Here is a 15,803-nt window from a genome sequence, read left to right as displayed (position 1 = left end):
GCCCCCCAACTCCCGCAGGGCGCATGCGCTGCCTGCTGAGTAGGGCGGTGGTAGGGTAAACCTGGCTGTGATCCCCCCCTGCACATTCCTCTCGCCTCTCCCCGTTGCGAGTGACACATAACGCTGCGCGGGTGCGCGCGCGGCAGATTCACCACGGTAGGGAAGAAGCCGCCTGGACGCGGAGTCTAGGCGAGAACGGCGGGCGGGGGACTCCCCTGGGCCGCTGCGCCCTCATAGGGGGGAGAATAGCGGGGGACGTAGAGGCGCCGGGCCTGGCCCTTCTCCACAGCCTGCGCCCCCCGTGCCTGCGGGGAAGGATCGGCCCCTCCCCGGGCCCCCTCAGGGAAGGGGGTTCCTGGGGGCTGCCGGCCAGCCCGGGGCGGGGCCTGCCCCAGGGCTCGGCCCCGCTTGCAGCCATCCTCGGCCGGGGGTGGGGCGGGGGCAGCGACCCCGAGCGGACACGGGAGAAAACGGCAGGTGGCCCCGGCAAGATTCCCCAGGGGCCGGGCTTGTCTCACGCGGAGATCGGCGGAGTCACCCGCCCGCCACCACTGGCTCCAGGCTGCGGCACCGGCTGGGCCGTGGCCACCAGCACGGGCTGGGACCCGCTGTACGGCCCAGAGTCATGGGCGGAAACGGTCCCTGTTCCCGGTGGGGGATGTTTTCACTACGGCCAGGGCTGGCCGCAAGGGGTGTTGACACTATGCATGGTGGTGTACGTGTAATTCAGAGTCTAAGCCCCTGCAATAAGGGAACGTACCGTGGGTCTGTAAAATGGTGTGTACGCCCATTGCACCATGGCCAGTGTTTTTAACCTTTATTCACGTATAGACCTCTGAAAATTTCAAATAGAGATGCAGACCCCTTTGGAAATCATAAGACAGGCTGCAGAGCCTCAAGTGTAGCAGGCCACAGGTTGAAAACCACTGCACCATACAATTAAAAATAAACTGACATTAAGCTTTATATGCAGCCTTCTTGGGCTGAGAACACTTTTAGACCAGTTTTAGAGCACATAGCAGCAGCAAGCTGCAGCTTTTCCTATGTAACAAGTTTGCAGCACTGATCTTATTTGACATTCAAACTCTCTTCAGAGCTACAGGAACAATTTGTTACTGTTGCATGTGATTCTGGTAGGCACAAGGAAGATAGCATTAACGGAATTGCTTTTAAAAGGAGAAATAAATTAGTCTTCTGGGACCAAACTGAGCACTTTCATGCTTTTTGGGTATTTCTTGCAGCAAAGTAAGAACAGGTCCCCAACCCAAAGAGCTTTAATAATAAACATGACCAGAAAAATCAAGGAGTTACAAGAAGGATCAAAATAAGCCTTTAATTAATGGGAGACTATCACCTCTCCATCATAAACCACAAATCTACAGAGCCAAGGCTAGAACAACTCTAAACACTCAGAGGTCTACTGCTTGAAGTAAAAGAAGGTCCCTATTAACTATAGAAGGACCATTATAATCTTTCTAATTTTCACTCAGCCAGCAGAGGGTAAAATTCACACAAACATACAGATCAAAATTTTCAAAACTGACTAGCAATTTTGGGTGTCCAATATGAGACCTTGAAACAACTTGATTTTCAGAAAGTGATGAACATCAGACCCTTTAAAAAGACTTCAAAAGCTGGGCAGTCAAAAATCAAGGCCATCAAAAAATCACTAGTCACTTTAAGATCAGGCATTACCACCAAGATTTTCACTCTACTGAAATCAATGGCAAAAACCTCCCATTGATGTCAGAGGGATTGGGCCAATGTTGGAATTACGATTATTTATGCAGAGTATTACCACAACACTAACTTAACTTTTGTTCAATCCCTGTGCTGTATGGTATGGATACAATTGCTCTAAACATGTCTAAGAAACCTAAATAAGAAGCAATTTACTACACCCAAATAGTAACAAAACTTTTATAAGCATTTTATGAAGATGCTTACAAATTGGCTAAACCCCGGGGGAGTTTAGACCCACAGTGTTTGGCTCTAACATTGTCAGGCAGATATTAGCAATGAATCCTTTAAGAGTTTATGTGGTTATACCTCTTAATAAACAAGTGGTATCATTGCTAATTATCAGACCTTAGATAAGGCCAGATGAATCAGTTCCTTATATTTACTATAACTCGTACCCAATTAGCCATGTTTTTATTTGTATTACTTCAGCCCAAACTTTAAATAAGATAACACTGGTAATTTGAAGGGTCACTACAATTTAATCAGTTCTCTCTCATTATCTCATTTGTATTGGTCACATGCTTTGAGCCTATTGCGCATGCTAATACCCCAGCACAATTTAAAACCATAGGTCATCCAAATCTAATGTGGGTCTATAATCCTACAGCCCATACCTGCACTGAAAGCAATGACAACTATCCAGAACAAAAATATTTACTTAATTGTGAAGGATTTCCTTCAGCTATAACCAGAACATCAGCTTTTGGGGAGATTTAACTAGGGGAACGTTGACAAGGTTGGCACAAGAAATTATGAAGAGCCTTAGACTAAAATAAAAATTTCAGATTAGGGTGAATTACATGTAATGGAAAAGTGATTTGACCAATTTCCTTCAAACTTTACATAAACATCCTCCTTGGTTTTAGGATGAAATGCAACACTTTCCAGGCAACTGATTTTCTAAGCAAATATTATATTACAGCTAAAACTGGACTTTATAATGGAAATTAGCTGCATTTTTAATTATGAAGAGAGACTATCTCCTGTGCATAAGTCCGCAACACATATGGAGAACAAAACAAGCCTACAACCAAACAAGTTCCCACAAGATTAATTATAGCAAACAGCAGACTGCTCAAAACAATCTACATGGTCAATGTGACATTTTAAGGAATAATTGAGTACAGAAACGTGAAAGCTAACACAATTCATTATTCCATCTTGAGTACAGATGTTTGGTTTATAGGTTGGGTGAATAAGCATCCCATTTTATACCTCAAGCTTAATTAATTCTTCTCTCAGTTTGACAGAATTAAGTTCCCATGTGCACACCAATGCCTGATCCATGCCTTGAAACTTAATTTGCAGGCCTCCGTGTTGTAGAGACCCAGTGACGCAGCTGAACGTGCTAAAGACCTGCAGAATGCTACATCCTGCAGCATCCCGGAGAGTAAGGTGTTGACCTTCCTCCTTTGCGGAGCTTAGCCACAAACCACTAAGCAGGTCAGCTGCTCTTCCTATGGCTTACTTCTCTTTTGAATCTCTCTTTACGGGGGAAGTAAGTAGGGTTTGGACATCAAGACCGCTTGGGCTCTCTCAAGAAAGGTCAAGAAAACACTTTCAGGGAAACAGGTTAGATTCAAGTTAAATTTTATCTGATCCTGTTCTAAAGGCCAATTTTTATTGCAATGTGGGAAAACTTGCCTATCCAGTTTGGCAGATACTTGGAGGCCATAAGCAGAATCTTCGAATATGCTGCCATGATCTTCCACCTAAATGAATCTGACCTCTTGTGGGTAGTCTCAGTATTAGCATGCAAGGGGTGAGATTTAAATTTTATTTGCTAGTTTTTGGCGTGTCTTGACTTGACACTGTCAGTTGATGTTTTAATTTGTGATTATAAAATCTATGTGGAAATGCTGCAAGGCTTTGTCAGGCACATTTATTCATTAGGAAAATACTACAGAGAAGCGGTAGCTTCTTTTATAGACAAAGCTGTAACCAGCTTTCTATTTATTCGGCGAACTGTATCCCCTGGCACCCTTTCCCAAAGTCATAAAAAAAAGTTCCTGTCTGCATCATATTCATAAACCCATCATCATATCCTCATTTCAATTCCCACTTAAAGCCTTCCTCTTCTATGATTTACTTGTGATAGCAGCACATGCCTGTATCCAAAAACTAAAAGAACAGTGATTATATATAAAGTATGTGCAATGCTGTAAGATTTGCTTTCTAAAGTATGCACCAAGTCTTAAAAATTAAGCACATCATAGACAGGAGAGTAGATTTGGGCAAAAGGTAATTTTTTTGGTCTGGCTCTCATTAGGCAAGTTGTAAGCTAAGTTCTGTTAAACTCCGTTCCCTAAATATGAGGAAAACTTGCAAAATGGCATAATATGGATTCACTTAGGTTTCAAACAGTCCTATAGTTTAAACAAATGCACTGAAAAAAGTTTGTATTTGTAAACATTTATTTTCTTGAACTGAAAAAAGGCTTGCATCAGCACACATTGTACAGCCTTGCAAATTACACAGAAATTGAAAAGATTGTTTGTATGTGCAATGAAACTTCTGATGTCCAGTGATCCTCTGCAAATGATGAAAACATATTTAAATGACTTAAGAAGGGTCCAGCACTTATTTAACACAATTATCCTAGAGTGCAAAGAAAGAAAAAGATTTATACCGGTGGAAACACAAAGTGCAAATATTTTGTCATTTGGGGAGATACATTTTAGTGTCTTCACCCTTTTACTAAAAACAAATTGGCTTCAATGAACATTCTTTGTAGTTTAGACATTCATATTCCACTTTAATACTTATGCTAACCTGTTTGATTAGGAATGAGTTCAAGAATATAATTTATTTGTAATTATCTTTCACACTGTCACAGTGAATCTTGAAAGGACTGTGTATGGAGTTTAGAAGTTATTGAAACTGCTTTATTTGAAAAAGAAACGGGAAGAGAAATTTGTTAACTGAAGATTTTTGCGTAGTTGGCTAAAAAACAGTGTAATTTCTTAATAATTATTCTCCCTTCCCTCACCCCATTCCACCCCAAGCCCTAAAATAGATAGCTGTGTGCTGGCTGTGAAAAGGGATTAGAAAATACAGATCTGAATATGGGTATTCATTATGAACAAAGTTTTGCTGTACAATAGAGATTTGGATCTGATACAAGAATTCAGAAATATAAAACAAAACTACTATAAAAGTAAGGGGCATTTTAACAGCATTCCTCATAGAAAGCTGCCTCTCTCTATCTTGTCAGAATGGATTCTTACAATTGTCTGGGATTAACTTTATATCTATTTTTCTTCTTCTTCTTGCTGGATCACTGGGTTATTCTTCCAAGGCTATAATGTCATATGAGAACACATCCCAGGAGTCTCTATGAAGAGAACCGAAACCCCATAACATCAAGCCAATCAAGTAGAGAAGAGAAGGACATGGAACTAATAAAGGCTGAATGTCCAACAATGTAGCTGCTACTGAGAACTAGCCCTTTCCAGAATATGAAACTCATAGTGCTTCTTGCTTGTTCTCAGCCTAAACTTGTTAGCTGAGTTACTTTGTTTCTTCAGTGCATTTTGGGCTGCTGACATCGTAGGGAACGTAGCTAGAATTGTATATGTGGAGGCCAAGTCACTAGGTTTGGATGGTTCAGTGTTCACATTACTATCTCCACTGCCACAGTAACGGTGTTGGTGTTGTGTCTGTAGACACTGGGGATTCCTTAGCCACCGAATCTTGGCACCAACTTTAAAAAGTTCTCCAAATAGTTTTTCAGCTTCCATACGAGTTATTCCTTCTGGCAGTTCAGTAATTTCTAAGACTTTTCCAACAACTGAAACAAGAAATATGTAGAATTAAAACTGGTCATTACATTTAACAAGGATTCAATCTTACATAAAATAGTGACCTTACATTAGATGTGAAAATTATGTTTGATGTGAAATTAACTCTGTTTAAACAAAATACATTCTGCTTCTCCTATATTTAAAAAAATGTGGCACTGAACATCAAAACTACTAAAGTTCCAACTGCGTTCAACTGGAGTTAAGCACGCAGGCTAAAAGATAGTACAAGGTGCTGAATAATTAATAAGGGTTTGTCTTATATGACCATTTAATTTGCAGCAAGCTGGAGTCTGAGTCTATTCCACCCTGCTGTCCATAGGGACCCTGCTGATGCATACTCTGCCGTTTCGAAGTAGGACAGACCAACACACAGTAACGGTTTGTGTGCATCAGCAGGCTCCCTAAGGACAGTTCGTGTAGGGTAGATTCACACCTCAGCTTGCTGCTAACTAAATGTTCATGCAGACAAGCCCTTACCCTAGTTCTGCAGCAGAACTGAGGACTTAAGACTAACACTTAGATGATTTATTAATGGGATAAAAAATATGGTTGCAATAAAAATGTGGGACAGTGAGAACTGTGACTTGCTTCACACAACAGCTTTGGCTATCTGCTCTCATGGCGGAGACTTCCTAAGGAAAGCAACCCAGCTTCCTTCTGTATTCATTGATACACAAAGAGAGTTGGGGGTGATACACAAAACATAATTCTTTGCCATCACAATAAAATCATTTATCTGAAGATTTCAAAATGATTTATAAAAATTAAACCTCACTGCACCCATTTCACATATAAACAAACTGAGGAGCTTAAATGATTTGTTCAAGGTGTCAGTCAGAACTAGTTCTATACATGTTGTCAAAGAGCAAATCATGCCAACTGGGGGAGGAGGATGTTAGTTTCCCCCTTATGCACCTGATCTTGTCCAGTCAAAATGAACTCTCCTCCAAATCTCCTTTCAGGGCCTAGCTAGCAAGCCAACAAAGAAATAGATTTTGATCAGTCCACGGAACACAGTCCTAGCATTCTGGCCATCCCCTTCCCCATTTATTGGGTAGCACTTGTTGCCTATGGTCTGCACAGTGGAGAGAGGTTGTACCTTTGTTCCACCCCTCATATTTATTGGCAACAAATGCAGTGTTTTGATTTACATCAGGAAAAAACAAAGTAAATCAGGAATAAATTTAGTTCATGTATTGCATTCATAGTTCTGGTAAACTAAGAGCAGTTATGGAAGAATTTTGTATTATATTAAACATGTCATTTACAAATATTTTGGTATTAACTTTTACATTAAATAATCTGACTTACTATGTCTCCCTTGGTTTTCTTTTCCCTTATCTTTTCTATGTTTTTCTCTATCTATTGTTTACTCTGATTCTCTCTTCCTCTCTATTTGCTTTTGATTAATAGTTTCTTCTTTCTCTCCATTCCCATCTTTTCCTGTGTTTGCTGTCTCCCTCTTTGCTCAGTTACTGTTCATTCTTACCTACCTTTGATTCACACTTCATTGTCCTTCCCTTTTATACTATTCATCCCTCCCTCTCCTACTTTATCTCACTCATTAATTGTACCAACTTTCATACTTGGGAGCTCCTTTTCCCTTTGGCACATCTGCAGCTGCCCCAGACATTCCTATTCTGCTGCAAGTCTCACACAGACAATTCCATCACACAGACATCCATTTTTCTGCAAACCCTTCAGACAACCCCCCATGCTTCCAAACAGATGTCCATTGACATTGTTGTACCCCCTACAAGCACCTTCCATACTGCTACCCCTTCAAGAGATCCCATGTAACCAACTCCTACAGACACTCACCCCCACAACATCCATGCACACTACTTTGCTGCACTCTACATACAGATATTTTCCAGACATTTCACCCTTATAGATAGGAATTTCAACAGTGACAAAGGCTATGACCCCAGACTACCTCCTCTCTGAGGAGACCCCTCTGACTTTCCTACACAGATACACACCACCAACATAGGCAACTCCTACTCTCCTGCATCCCATGTGTAAAAACCCATTAATATCCAGTCCTCTCTGTCATGTATCCAATTCTGCATCAGATGTCACAGTCCCATTCCCCTACACGGGTCTGAATAATACAATAAATAAATTAGAGTAATGCTCTCTCACTGCTTCTGTTTTTGATTCAGCAGTTCTCTCAGAGTGCAGCATCACCTAACAGTTACATACCTGGTTCCCCTGCACCAAGATCTGCTGAAGCGGCCTTCTTAGCTGGTTTCCTTCCTCTGTTTCCATGTCTGTGTCCAGGTTGACACTGAGCTCAGACAAACATCACATGGTTAGAATGTAACTTTTAATATTACAAATGTAATCAAACAAGAGTTACAAGTAACAAGGGTCACAAGTTATGAACCACTGTCTGTAGTTAGTATGCTACACTATGACAGTATAGAAGAGGGACAGATTTCTGGGTCCACTGTCATTCCTGGGGCCTAGCATTATTGCACAAAAGCACGTTCAGTCCCTGGTATGAGGGCAAATAGGAGGGAAAGGTGAAAGTAGCATGTTAGCCAATACATATATATTAGGTGTAATGTACACCATGATAATAGGTATTATATGCATTGTTTTAATACAGTATAATGGACAGTGGCAGATTAGCCACTGGGCCAAAGGGGCCTGGGCCCAGCGGCCCTGAAAAAAATGGAGCGCCAGGCGGGCAGGCACAGTAAGCCCCTGCATCCCCACCTTGCTCCCTGGCTGGAGCACCGGGCTGGCAGAGCAAGCCCTCGCACCCTGACCCCATTTCCCCCGCAGACCACAGGGAATGACAACCTTTTGCGGACCCCTTAGACCAGTGGTTCTCAAACTTTTGTACTGGTGACCCCTTTCACATAGCAAGCCTCTGAGCGTGACCTCCCCCTTATAAATGAAACACACTTTTTAATATATTTAACACCATTATAAATGCTGGAGGCAAAGCAGGGCTTGGGGTGGAGGCTGACAGCTCGCGATCCCTCATGTAATGATCCCAACCCCCAGTTTGAGAACCCCTGCCTTAGCCATAGTCTGCACACCCCCGGGTCCACGGACCACAGGATGAAAACCACTACATCAGAATTTACAGCCAAGTGGTACAGACTAACATGGTGTAGACGTGCCCAGGAGTTGGCACTTGTTCATACCTGTTGGCCTGTTACATGTCCATGTAATGAGGGTGGAGGGTTATATTGCAGTGGCTGGCCGAGCAAAGGGTATCTGGCATCTCCTGAAGATGAGAAAAATAGTCTTAATACTTTTTCTTGGTTTAATATAAAAACTCTAAATGCTCTTAACAGTCTACACCTCACAAATATGGTATACAATGTAGAATGAATGTACACAAGGAAATAATTGTAATGTGGTTATTACCAGAAAAAATACAAGAGTTGGCCTCTTAAGAGAGCGAAAAAGCACTTTAAGAATTCACCAGACAATGGTAAACTTGTGGGGAAATAATTAACTGAGCACAAACTATCAAGTTCAGAAGTCACAGACTAAGGGCTCCTTAAATTTAAAAATACATTTTTTAAAAGTTATAGGACGCACTTATGACCCCTGGTTTCTCTACCATAGTCTCATCTAGATTCAAATCTCCTCAAAGAGTTTTAATAAGATTAAAACTTGTTGCAGTGTTTCCCAATGCCACTCACATCTTGAAATTCCTATCCACTTGAGGGGTCCATAAGGTGATTGAATTGAAATCTTTAAAAATTATGAAAAGGGACTAAAGAAGTTGAGACACGATTGACAATGGGAAGTCTAACAATTATGCAAAAGTTAGTGAACACATGCCATTTATTAGGGAAAGTAGCCAATGTAGAGAATATGTTAAAAAATAAATACGATTTATTTCTGAAAAGTGAGGCAATAAAGAATTTCTTTTTCTGCCTGCAAACTTTTTCCACATATCACACCCATTATTCTAAAATTCTAAACCTGCATCTACCTTTTAGTTTCTGACAGGTAGCAGCAACTAATCAGATGATAAACTTTTTAGCTAACTAATCAATTGTTATGTGCTATTCACTGGCTCACTAATCTGGACTTGGTTATTTGAACAGTGTGAATCAACTGTCTTGTCATGACAGAAGAACAGCCATGTCTCTAATCAGTGAAAACTTCCTACTCATTGCTCTTCCACTAAGATGATGGCAGCAGGTTCTGCTCTTGGTCTTTTACAAGGAGTGTCTCTGAGAAAATATTAATTGTGAGAGCATGGCAGGCCCAAAAGGATAGAGATGGCAGGACTCTCTACTTTCTGGCCCATTGATGATCATGATGGGAGGTCACTACCTAAGAGCTCTATATCAGTTATTAGTAACATTACTGTGGTCATGTCTAGAGGCTCCTGTCTCGTTGTTCCGGGCAGCGTACAAACATAACGGTCTTTGATCCAAAGAGTTTACAGTGTAAGTAGTGGCTCGATCAGTGGATTAATCAATGGATCGAGGATGAAGAATGAAGAGTCTGGTGAGAAGGCAGTTTATCTTATCCTACATTTCTACTTCCCTTTCCCATGTACCATGTCATGCCCACCTAGTGCAACGGATAGGCATTTAGGACTGACCGAACTTTTCTATCCATAAAAACAACATCCACTGTGACAGTATATTTAAGGTTTGCGGTTTCAATATAAAACTAATTTGTTTTGTTTTAATTAAAATATATCCCAAATTTACAATCCCTTAGTGCTAAAAGTTATTTATGAAGGAGCTTCATGGTTCTAAAAGCCCCCATTACTAGCATAAAGTTCATGGCTTTTTTATTTGGGGCGAAGAAGGGTATAGAAGCATAAAGTTATTTTTTTTTAATATAAGTCAAGGAATACATTTTTTAAACACACTGGCAAAAACATTAAAATCACAGTTTGCCCTCAAAACTGATGAAAATTGAAAAAAGAAGGGAATTTTCATGTATTTTTATATATATATATATTTCTGTTAGCTAAAAATCTTACCTTGTCCAGGGACAAAAGATCTAGAAAATTGGGACACAATAGAAAGAGGTGTTAACGTGGGACGGAGGTTTTTCATGTTTGATAGTTGAACTGGTGCTGGTGACTGGGCTGGTGAGGTGGCAGGACTGTTTAGTTGAGGACTCTGCTGTAACTAGAGTAAACATGACACAAAGATATTGGTTCAAATCCTGGACACAACAACCTTAATATGTTTGACATTACTGTTTGACAAGCACTGGATTTATTTTGTTCCTCTCCAGAAATGAATTATCTCTTTTTAAATATAAGAGCCATAGTACAAATGATCTCAGGGGGGAAAAAAAAATCATACCTGTGTGGCACTGTCTAAAGTGCTAAACTCGGTGGATTTCTGTCCTCTTTGATGGTCACAATAATATTTATTTTGTTTCCACTGAGGAGGTGAATGGGTTCGAGGCTGAGGATTGTTGGGTATATTTAGCTGCATCATTACTACTCCTCCACCTGGTGGTGGAGCTACTGCTACAAAACAAAAAGTGGGAGGCTATTGTTAGAAATTAGTTCATTGTGCAACTCATGCTTTATTTACTGAAAATTAGGAAAGTGACAAAAAACAGCTAGTGAGATAATGGGTTGCTGATTTTTGAAAATACAGGGATTGGTCTTCTGTAGAATATTTTATTTCCGCTACCAAATAAAATCCTTATAGATCACTTAAAAGGAAGACAGCATGATTTGTAAAGATGAGTTGAACTATTGAAACTTTTAATATCATTATTAAAACATTTTCTAAGCAAATTGTTCTATCAAGCAGTAGTTGAAAATGCTCTAAATTTACCATGCTTTTATTTTCTGAACAATCATTAGAGCAATCATTACTTGAAGACAAGTGAATATTTAAGGCACAAAATCAAATAATTAAAAATTAAAGTCTAAGCCAGTGTCAAGGAATGCTGCACATTAGGCAAAAGTAGCTGAATAAAAATAAAAACTGTCCATCATGCTTCATGGCAATTAGCAATGATATGCTCAGTGTTTTATTTTTAAGAAAAGACACAGTAAGAAAAAGCGTAATATTTAACTCTTATATAGTGCCTTGCATCAGAGGAAGCTGGATTATTCCCTAATACTCAAGTGAGGCAAAGATCCTCATTTACAGATAGCCTGGTGAAAATGAGTGAGTGAGTGAGGGTGGGGGAGAGCAAGCGACAGAGAGGGGGGATGGAGTGAGTGGGGGGGAGCCTCTGGGATGGGGCAAGGGTGTTCGGTTTTGTGTGATTAGGAAGTTGGCAACCCTAGAATAAAGCAAATGGTTTCATGTAAGAATTTATTTTAATTGTCCATCTTTATAAAGAGCCACAGAGACCACAATCCACAAATTTTACCACAAACTGCTTTTACTTGACTGGTGTTACTGTATATTTTGGACACAAAAGACTTGCATTTTTAAATTTGGAAGCTACTAAAAAAAAGTTGCTTATAGTTTTCACTTCACTACGCAACAGATCAGTTAACTCACACAAAAAAACAGTGGTTTTGCTGCATTTCTAAACAAATAATTAATTGCAGGGTTTTATAGTGAGGTCTCATATTACTAAGACTACATTACTTTTGCAAAATATACTATGCTATGAAATGTTTACTAGTACTCTACATTAAGTTCTATAAATGATTAACACTAAACACATCAAAATAAATGAAGTAAAAATAATATTTTGCACATCTAAATTTTCTTCCAGCCTCAGATCAAAAAGCACTTTACAATGTTAGGGAAGTAGTATCCATGTTTTAAAGATGAAGAAACTAAGGCACAGAGTGGTTTGTGACTTGACCAAGGTCACTAAGGGAGTCAAATGACAAAATAGGGAATAGAATTTAGAACTCTTGATTTAGTCTGTTGCTGTAATCTCCAGACCATGTAGCAACAAATAAATATTCATAATATACATATGCAATTATATATAGGGAGAATATATGATGGTATCATATAAAGATTTTATCGGGCATGGTTGTTATAGAAGCATAATTTTGAAGTGGCAAAGGCATAAATAAAGATGGCATTTCTTCCTGAAAGTTTGCCAATTAAACCTCTGAATTACAGATCATGACATATGCACTGTCTATGTGTCGCATATTTTACTGGAATTATTTTTGTAACTCTCCATCTGTTCAGACAGATTCCCTTAGCACTAGGAGTCCAACTGCTGAGACTCAGACCAAGGAAAAAAATATATTTTTCTAAAACCTCTAAAAGTTACCTAACAGCTTTTCTAAACATAAGTTTCACCACCTGAAAATGCTTCTCTAACACAAAAAGTGACTCTGTGATCCCTGTAAGTACTCAGTCCCATTTTCTAACAAACAAAAATACAAAAGCATGTATTTCTTTCTACTCCTGTAGTTAGGCCTGAATAAAGATATAGCAGACACTGTCAATCCTGCAGAGCTTATCCAGTCAAGAGAAGGAGAGCTGTTTTTTATTACACTTTGTGCAATTTTTTTTTTTAATCAATTCCAATCCAATCGGGTTTGCATCCAAACCCAAAACAAGCCTATTGATGGTGATGGGTTTACACAGATGCCACTGTGGGCATAATCTGGCCTGCAGAACCTTTATTATTGGTTATGATGCATGAGGAGGAAAACCCAGATGGACTCTTAACACTGGACTGAATTCCCTTCAAGTGCTCCAAATAATCTGTTCCCAGAGACAAACTCAGTCACTTGCCTCCACACCTTTATAGACACCACAAAAATACACTGTCTACCCTCTCCAAACTGGATTATTGTCCCTAAAGGGCACTGTTACTTGAATTACACCCTTTTCTTCTCTCTCTCAAAAAAATTTTTTTTACTCATGTCACTCAAGATTCAAACTTTGATAGATCTGATCCATGCCTCCCAATGGTGTTACACCAAAACTGTCAAGGTAGATTATTAACTAGCCAGAGTGGGAGAACACTTATTGAATCGTTAGACCGTCTGGTTTATTTTTAGGAATTCTGGAGTGACTCACTCTTCAGCCCAGCTCCAGACTGAAAACCCCTCCAGCCCCTCCTTTCTAGCCTTTGTCTCTTTCCTGGGCCAGGAGGCCACCTGATCTCTTTGTCTCCAACACCTTCAGTTGGCACCTTTGCAGAGGAGAGGCCCAGGCCATCAGCTGCTAGGAGACAGAGTGTCAGGCATTTATGTACACTGGCCCTTTGCTCTGCAGCAACCATACACCCTTATTCCACCACCTACATACTTAAGACCTGCATAAGGGACACTGAGGCACCAACACAAGTTTAGAACTGAGATTATAAATATCAGTCCTATGAACAGACCAGTTGCTCACACTCCTCTCTTTGAGAGCCCTATGTTAGCAGATAATATTAGAAAGAGGTATACAAATTAAGATTACTGTTGAGGGGTTAACTTGCAGGACACTGGCAAGATGGCAGACTCCTTTTAGCAGTACACTATTTCAGTTCATCTGCAGTATATATTTTTTCTTTGTTTGAAGCTTGTTTATCTATGGTTCTTGAAGAGTGAGTTTAATAGTTTAGGTATATATTATAGATTTATAGAAAGAGACCTTCTACAAATGTTAAAATGTATTAGTGGCACGCAAAACCTTAAATTAGAGTGAATACATTAAGACTCAGCTCACCACTTCTGAAAGGTTGCTGACCCCTGATCTAATCCTTCCCCAAACACCTCGAAAAGAAACTCTGCATCCTCATCCGCCATGAACCCACTCCAAGGATCATCTACATGCTTTCCAAGATACGCAAACAAGGGAACCCAGGTAGACCCATCCCATCTGGCCATGGCACTCTTACTGAAGGAATATCAGGATTCATCACCACACAGAGGACCAGGTTCCTCCAAGACAAAACCTACTTCCTCCAGAAACTCTGCTACATCAACAATCTTCCTCAGAACACCATCCTGGATGTAATCTCTTCACCACCACCCCCCACCAACATCACTCACAATCACTGCCTGCCTCAAATATCTACAAAACAACAGACAACACTCAGATATCTACCCCAAATACACGGCTTCAATACAGGGAAAAAACCTCTCACAGCACACCCTTAGTTGTCACACTGGACACCATATGGGGTATCATCAAACAATTACAACCCCATACTCGATGGTGACCACATCCTCAAAGAAATCTTTCCTGAACTCCATCTTCTGATCTTTGTACCCACCAAGCTCATCATCAGAAGCAAATTCTTTACAGACTGAGACACACCAGTTCAAAGCTGCACCAGACCCTGCCAGAAAAAGAGATGCAAAACTTGAAGGCACATCTCCACTGCTGTGATCATGAACACTCCCATAACACACCTTTCAAAACTCATGGGTCCCACTATGGCTATCACAACATGTGGTGTACCTCACTCACTGTATTATATACCCAGACAACTAAGTAGGTGAAACCAGACAATCACCCAGAGAAATTATAAAAGACAAAAATGCCACATCACCCATGAGTAAGGCCCTATTTGAATTGCAGGATGATTGTTTAAAAAAAAAAATTGTGGCCGAGTTGCGGACAAGCCATGGAAAATTGTGGAAAAGTAATAAGTCATTATTATTTGCAGTAATAAGATCCATTATTACTTTTCTGCGATTTTCTGCTGTCGGCTGCCCAGGGCTCAGAGCGGGAGCCTGGGGCTGACAGCAGGGGCACCCGCTATTGACCACCTGGAGCTGAGAGCAGGAGCCCAGGGCTGACAGCAGACATCTGGAGCTGACAGTGGGGGTCCCGCTGTTGGATGCCTGGGACTAAGAGCAGGGGCTCATGTTGTCAAAACTGCAGTGAAAGCATAATATGGCGGGATCCGCAATTTCTGCAACTTTGCAAATTAAGTAGGGCCTTACCCAGGAGTGAACATGTTTCACAAAATTATCACTCCCATATATGACCTCTCAGTCCTCATCTTCAAAGGAAATCTGCACAACACCTTCAAAAGATGAGCCAAGAACTTAAAATCATACCTCTAACTAGGAAATAAAAATCATGGACTTAATAAAGACACTAGATTTATGACTTATTACAACAATCTGCAACCCACTAGCCCCCATTTTTTGTCCTATGACTGGCGACTTAACCTTGAATGGTCTCTTACAACATGTGTTAACTACTTATGCTAAACAATCTGTTCCAACTTGTATTCAGCTGTGACACTGAGTACCTTCCCAGACCTGAAAAAGTGCTCTGTATAAGATTAAAAGCCCATCTTTTTCACCAACAAAAGTTGGTCTAATAAAAGATATTACCTCACCCATCTTGTCTCTCTAATATC

General features: G+C 40.4%; 1 protein-coding gene and 1 long non-coding RNA gene across 11 annotated transcripts in view; one reads left to right on the top strand and one right to left on the bottom strand.

Moving 5' to 3' along the window:
* Positions 1 to 17: 17 nt before the first annotated feature.
* Positions 18 to 6,856, top strand: LOC123343371. The gene is made up of 3 exons (XR_006572218.1): positions 18 to 156; positions 3,052 to 3,186; positions 5,042 to 6,856. It is a non-coding gene; the product is annotated as an uncharacterized LOC123343371 (long non-coding RNA).
* Positions 4,140 to 15,803, bottom strand: part of R3HDM1 (R3H domain containing 1) — a 129,313-nt gene continuing 117,649 nt past the window's right edge. For all 10 annotated transcript variants that reach the window (XM_044978463.1, XM_044978453.1, XM_044978459.1 and 7 more), the window contains 5 exons: positions 10,853 to 11,022; positions 10,522 to 10,672; positions 8,708 to 8,790; positions 7,752 to 7,836; positions 4,140 to 5,533 (listed from right to left, as the gene is read on the bottom strand). In XM_044978463.1, coding sequence (XP_044834398.1) covers positions 5,175 to 5,533; positions 7,752 to 7,836; positions 8,708 to 8,790; positions 10,522 to 10,672; positions 10,853 to 11,022 — 848 coding nt within the window. In that variant the 3' untranslated portion in view covers positions 4,140 to 5,174. The remainder of the gene's footprint in view (positions 5,534 to 7,751; positions 7,837 to 8,707; positions 8,791 to 10,521; positions 10,673 to 10,852; positions 11,023 to 15,803) is intronic.

The sequence above is a fragment of the Mauremys mutica genome, chromosome 10 (assembly GCF_020497125.1).
Source record: "Mauremys mutica isolate MM-2020 ecotype Southern chromosome 10, ASM2049712v1, whole genome shotgun sequence".
Classification (NCBI taxonomy): domain Eukaryota; kingdom Metazoa; phylum Chordata; order Testudines; family Geoemydidae; genus Mauremys; species Mauremys mutica.
The sequence above is the reverse complement of the archived record's forward strand: the minus strand, read 5'-3'. Positions and strand labels throughout refer to the sequence as shown.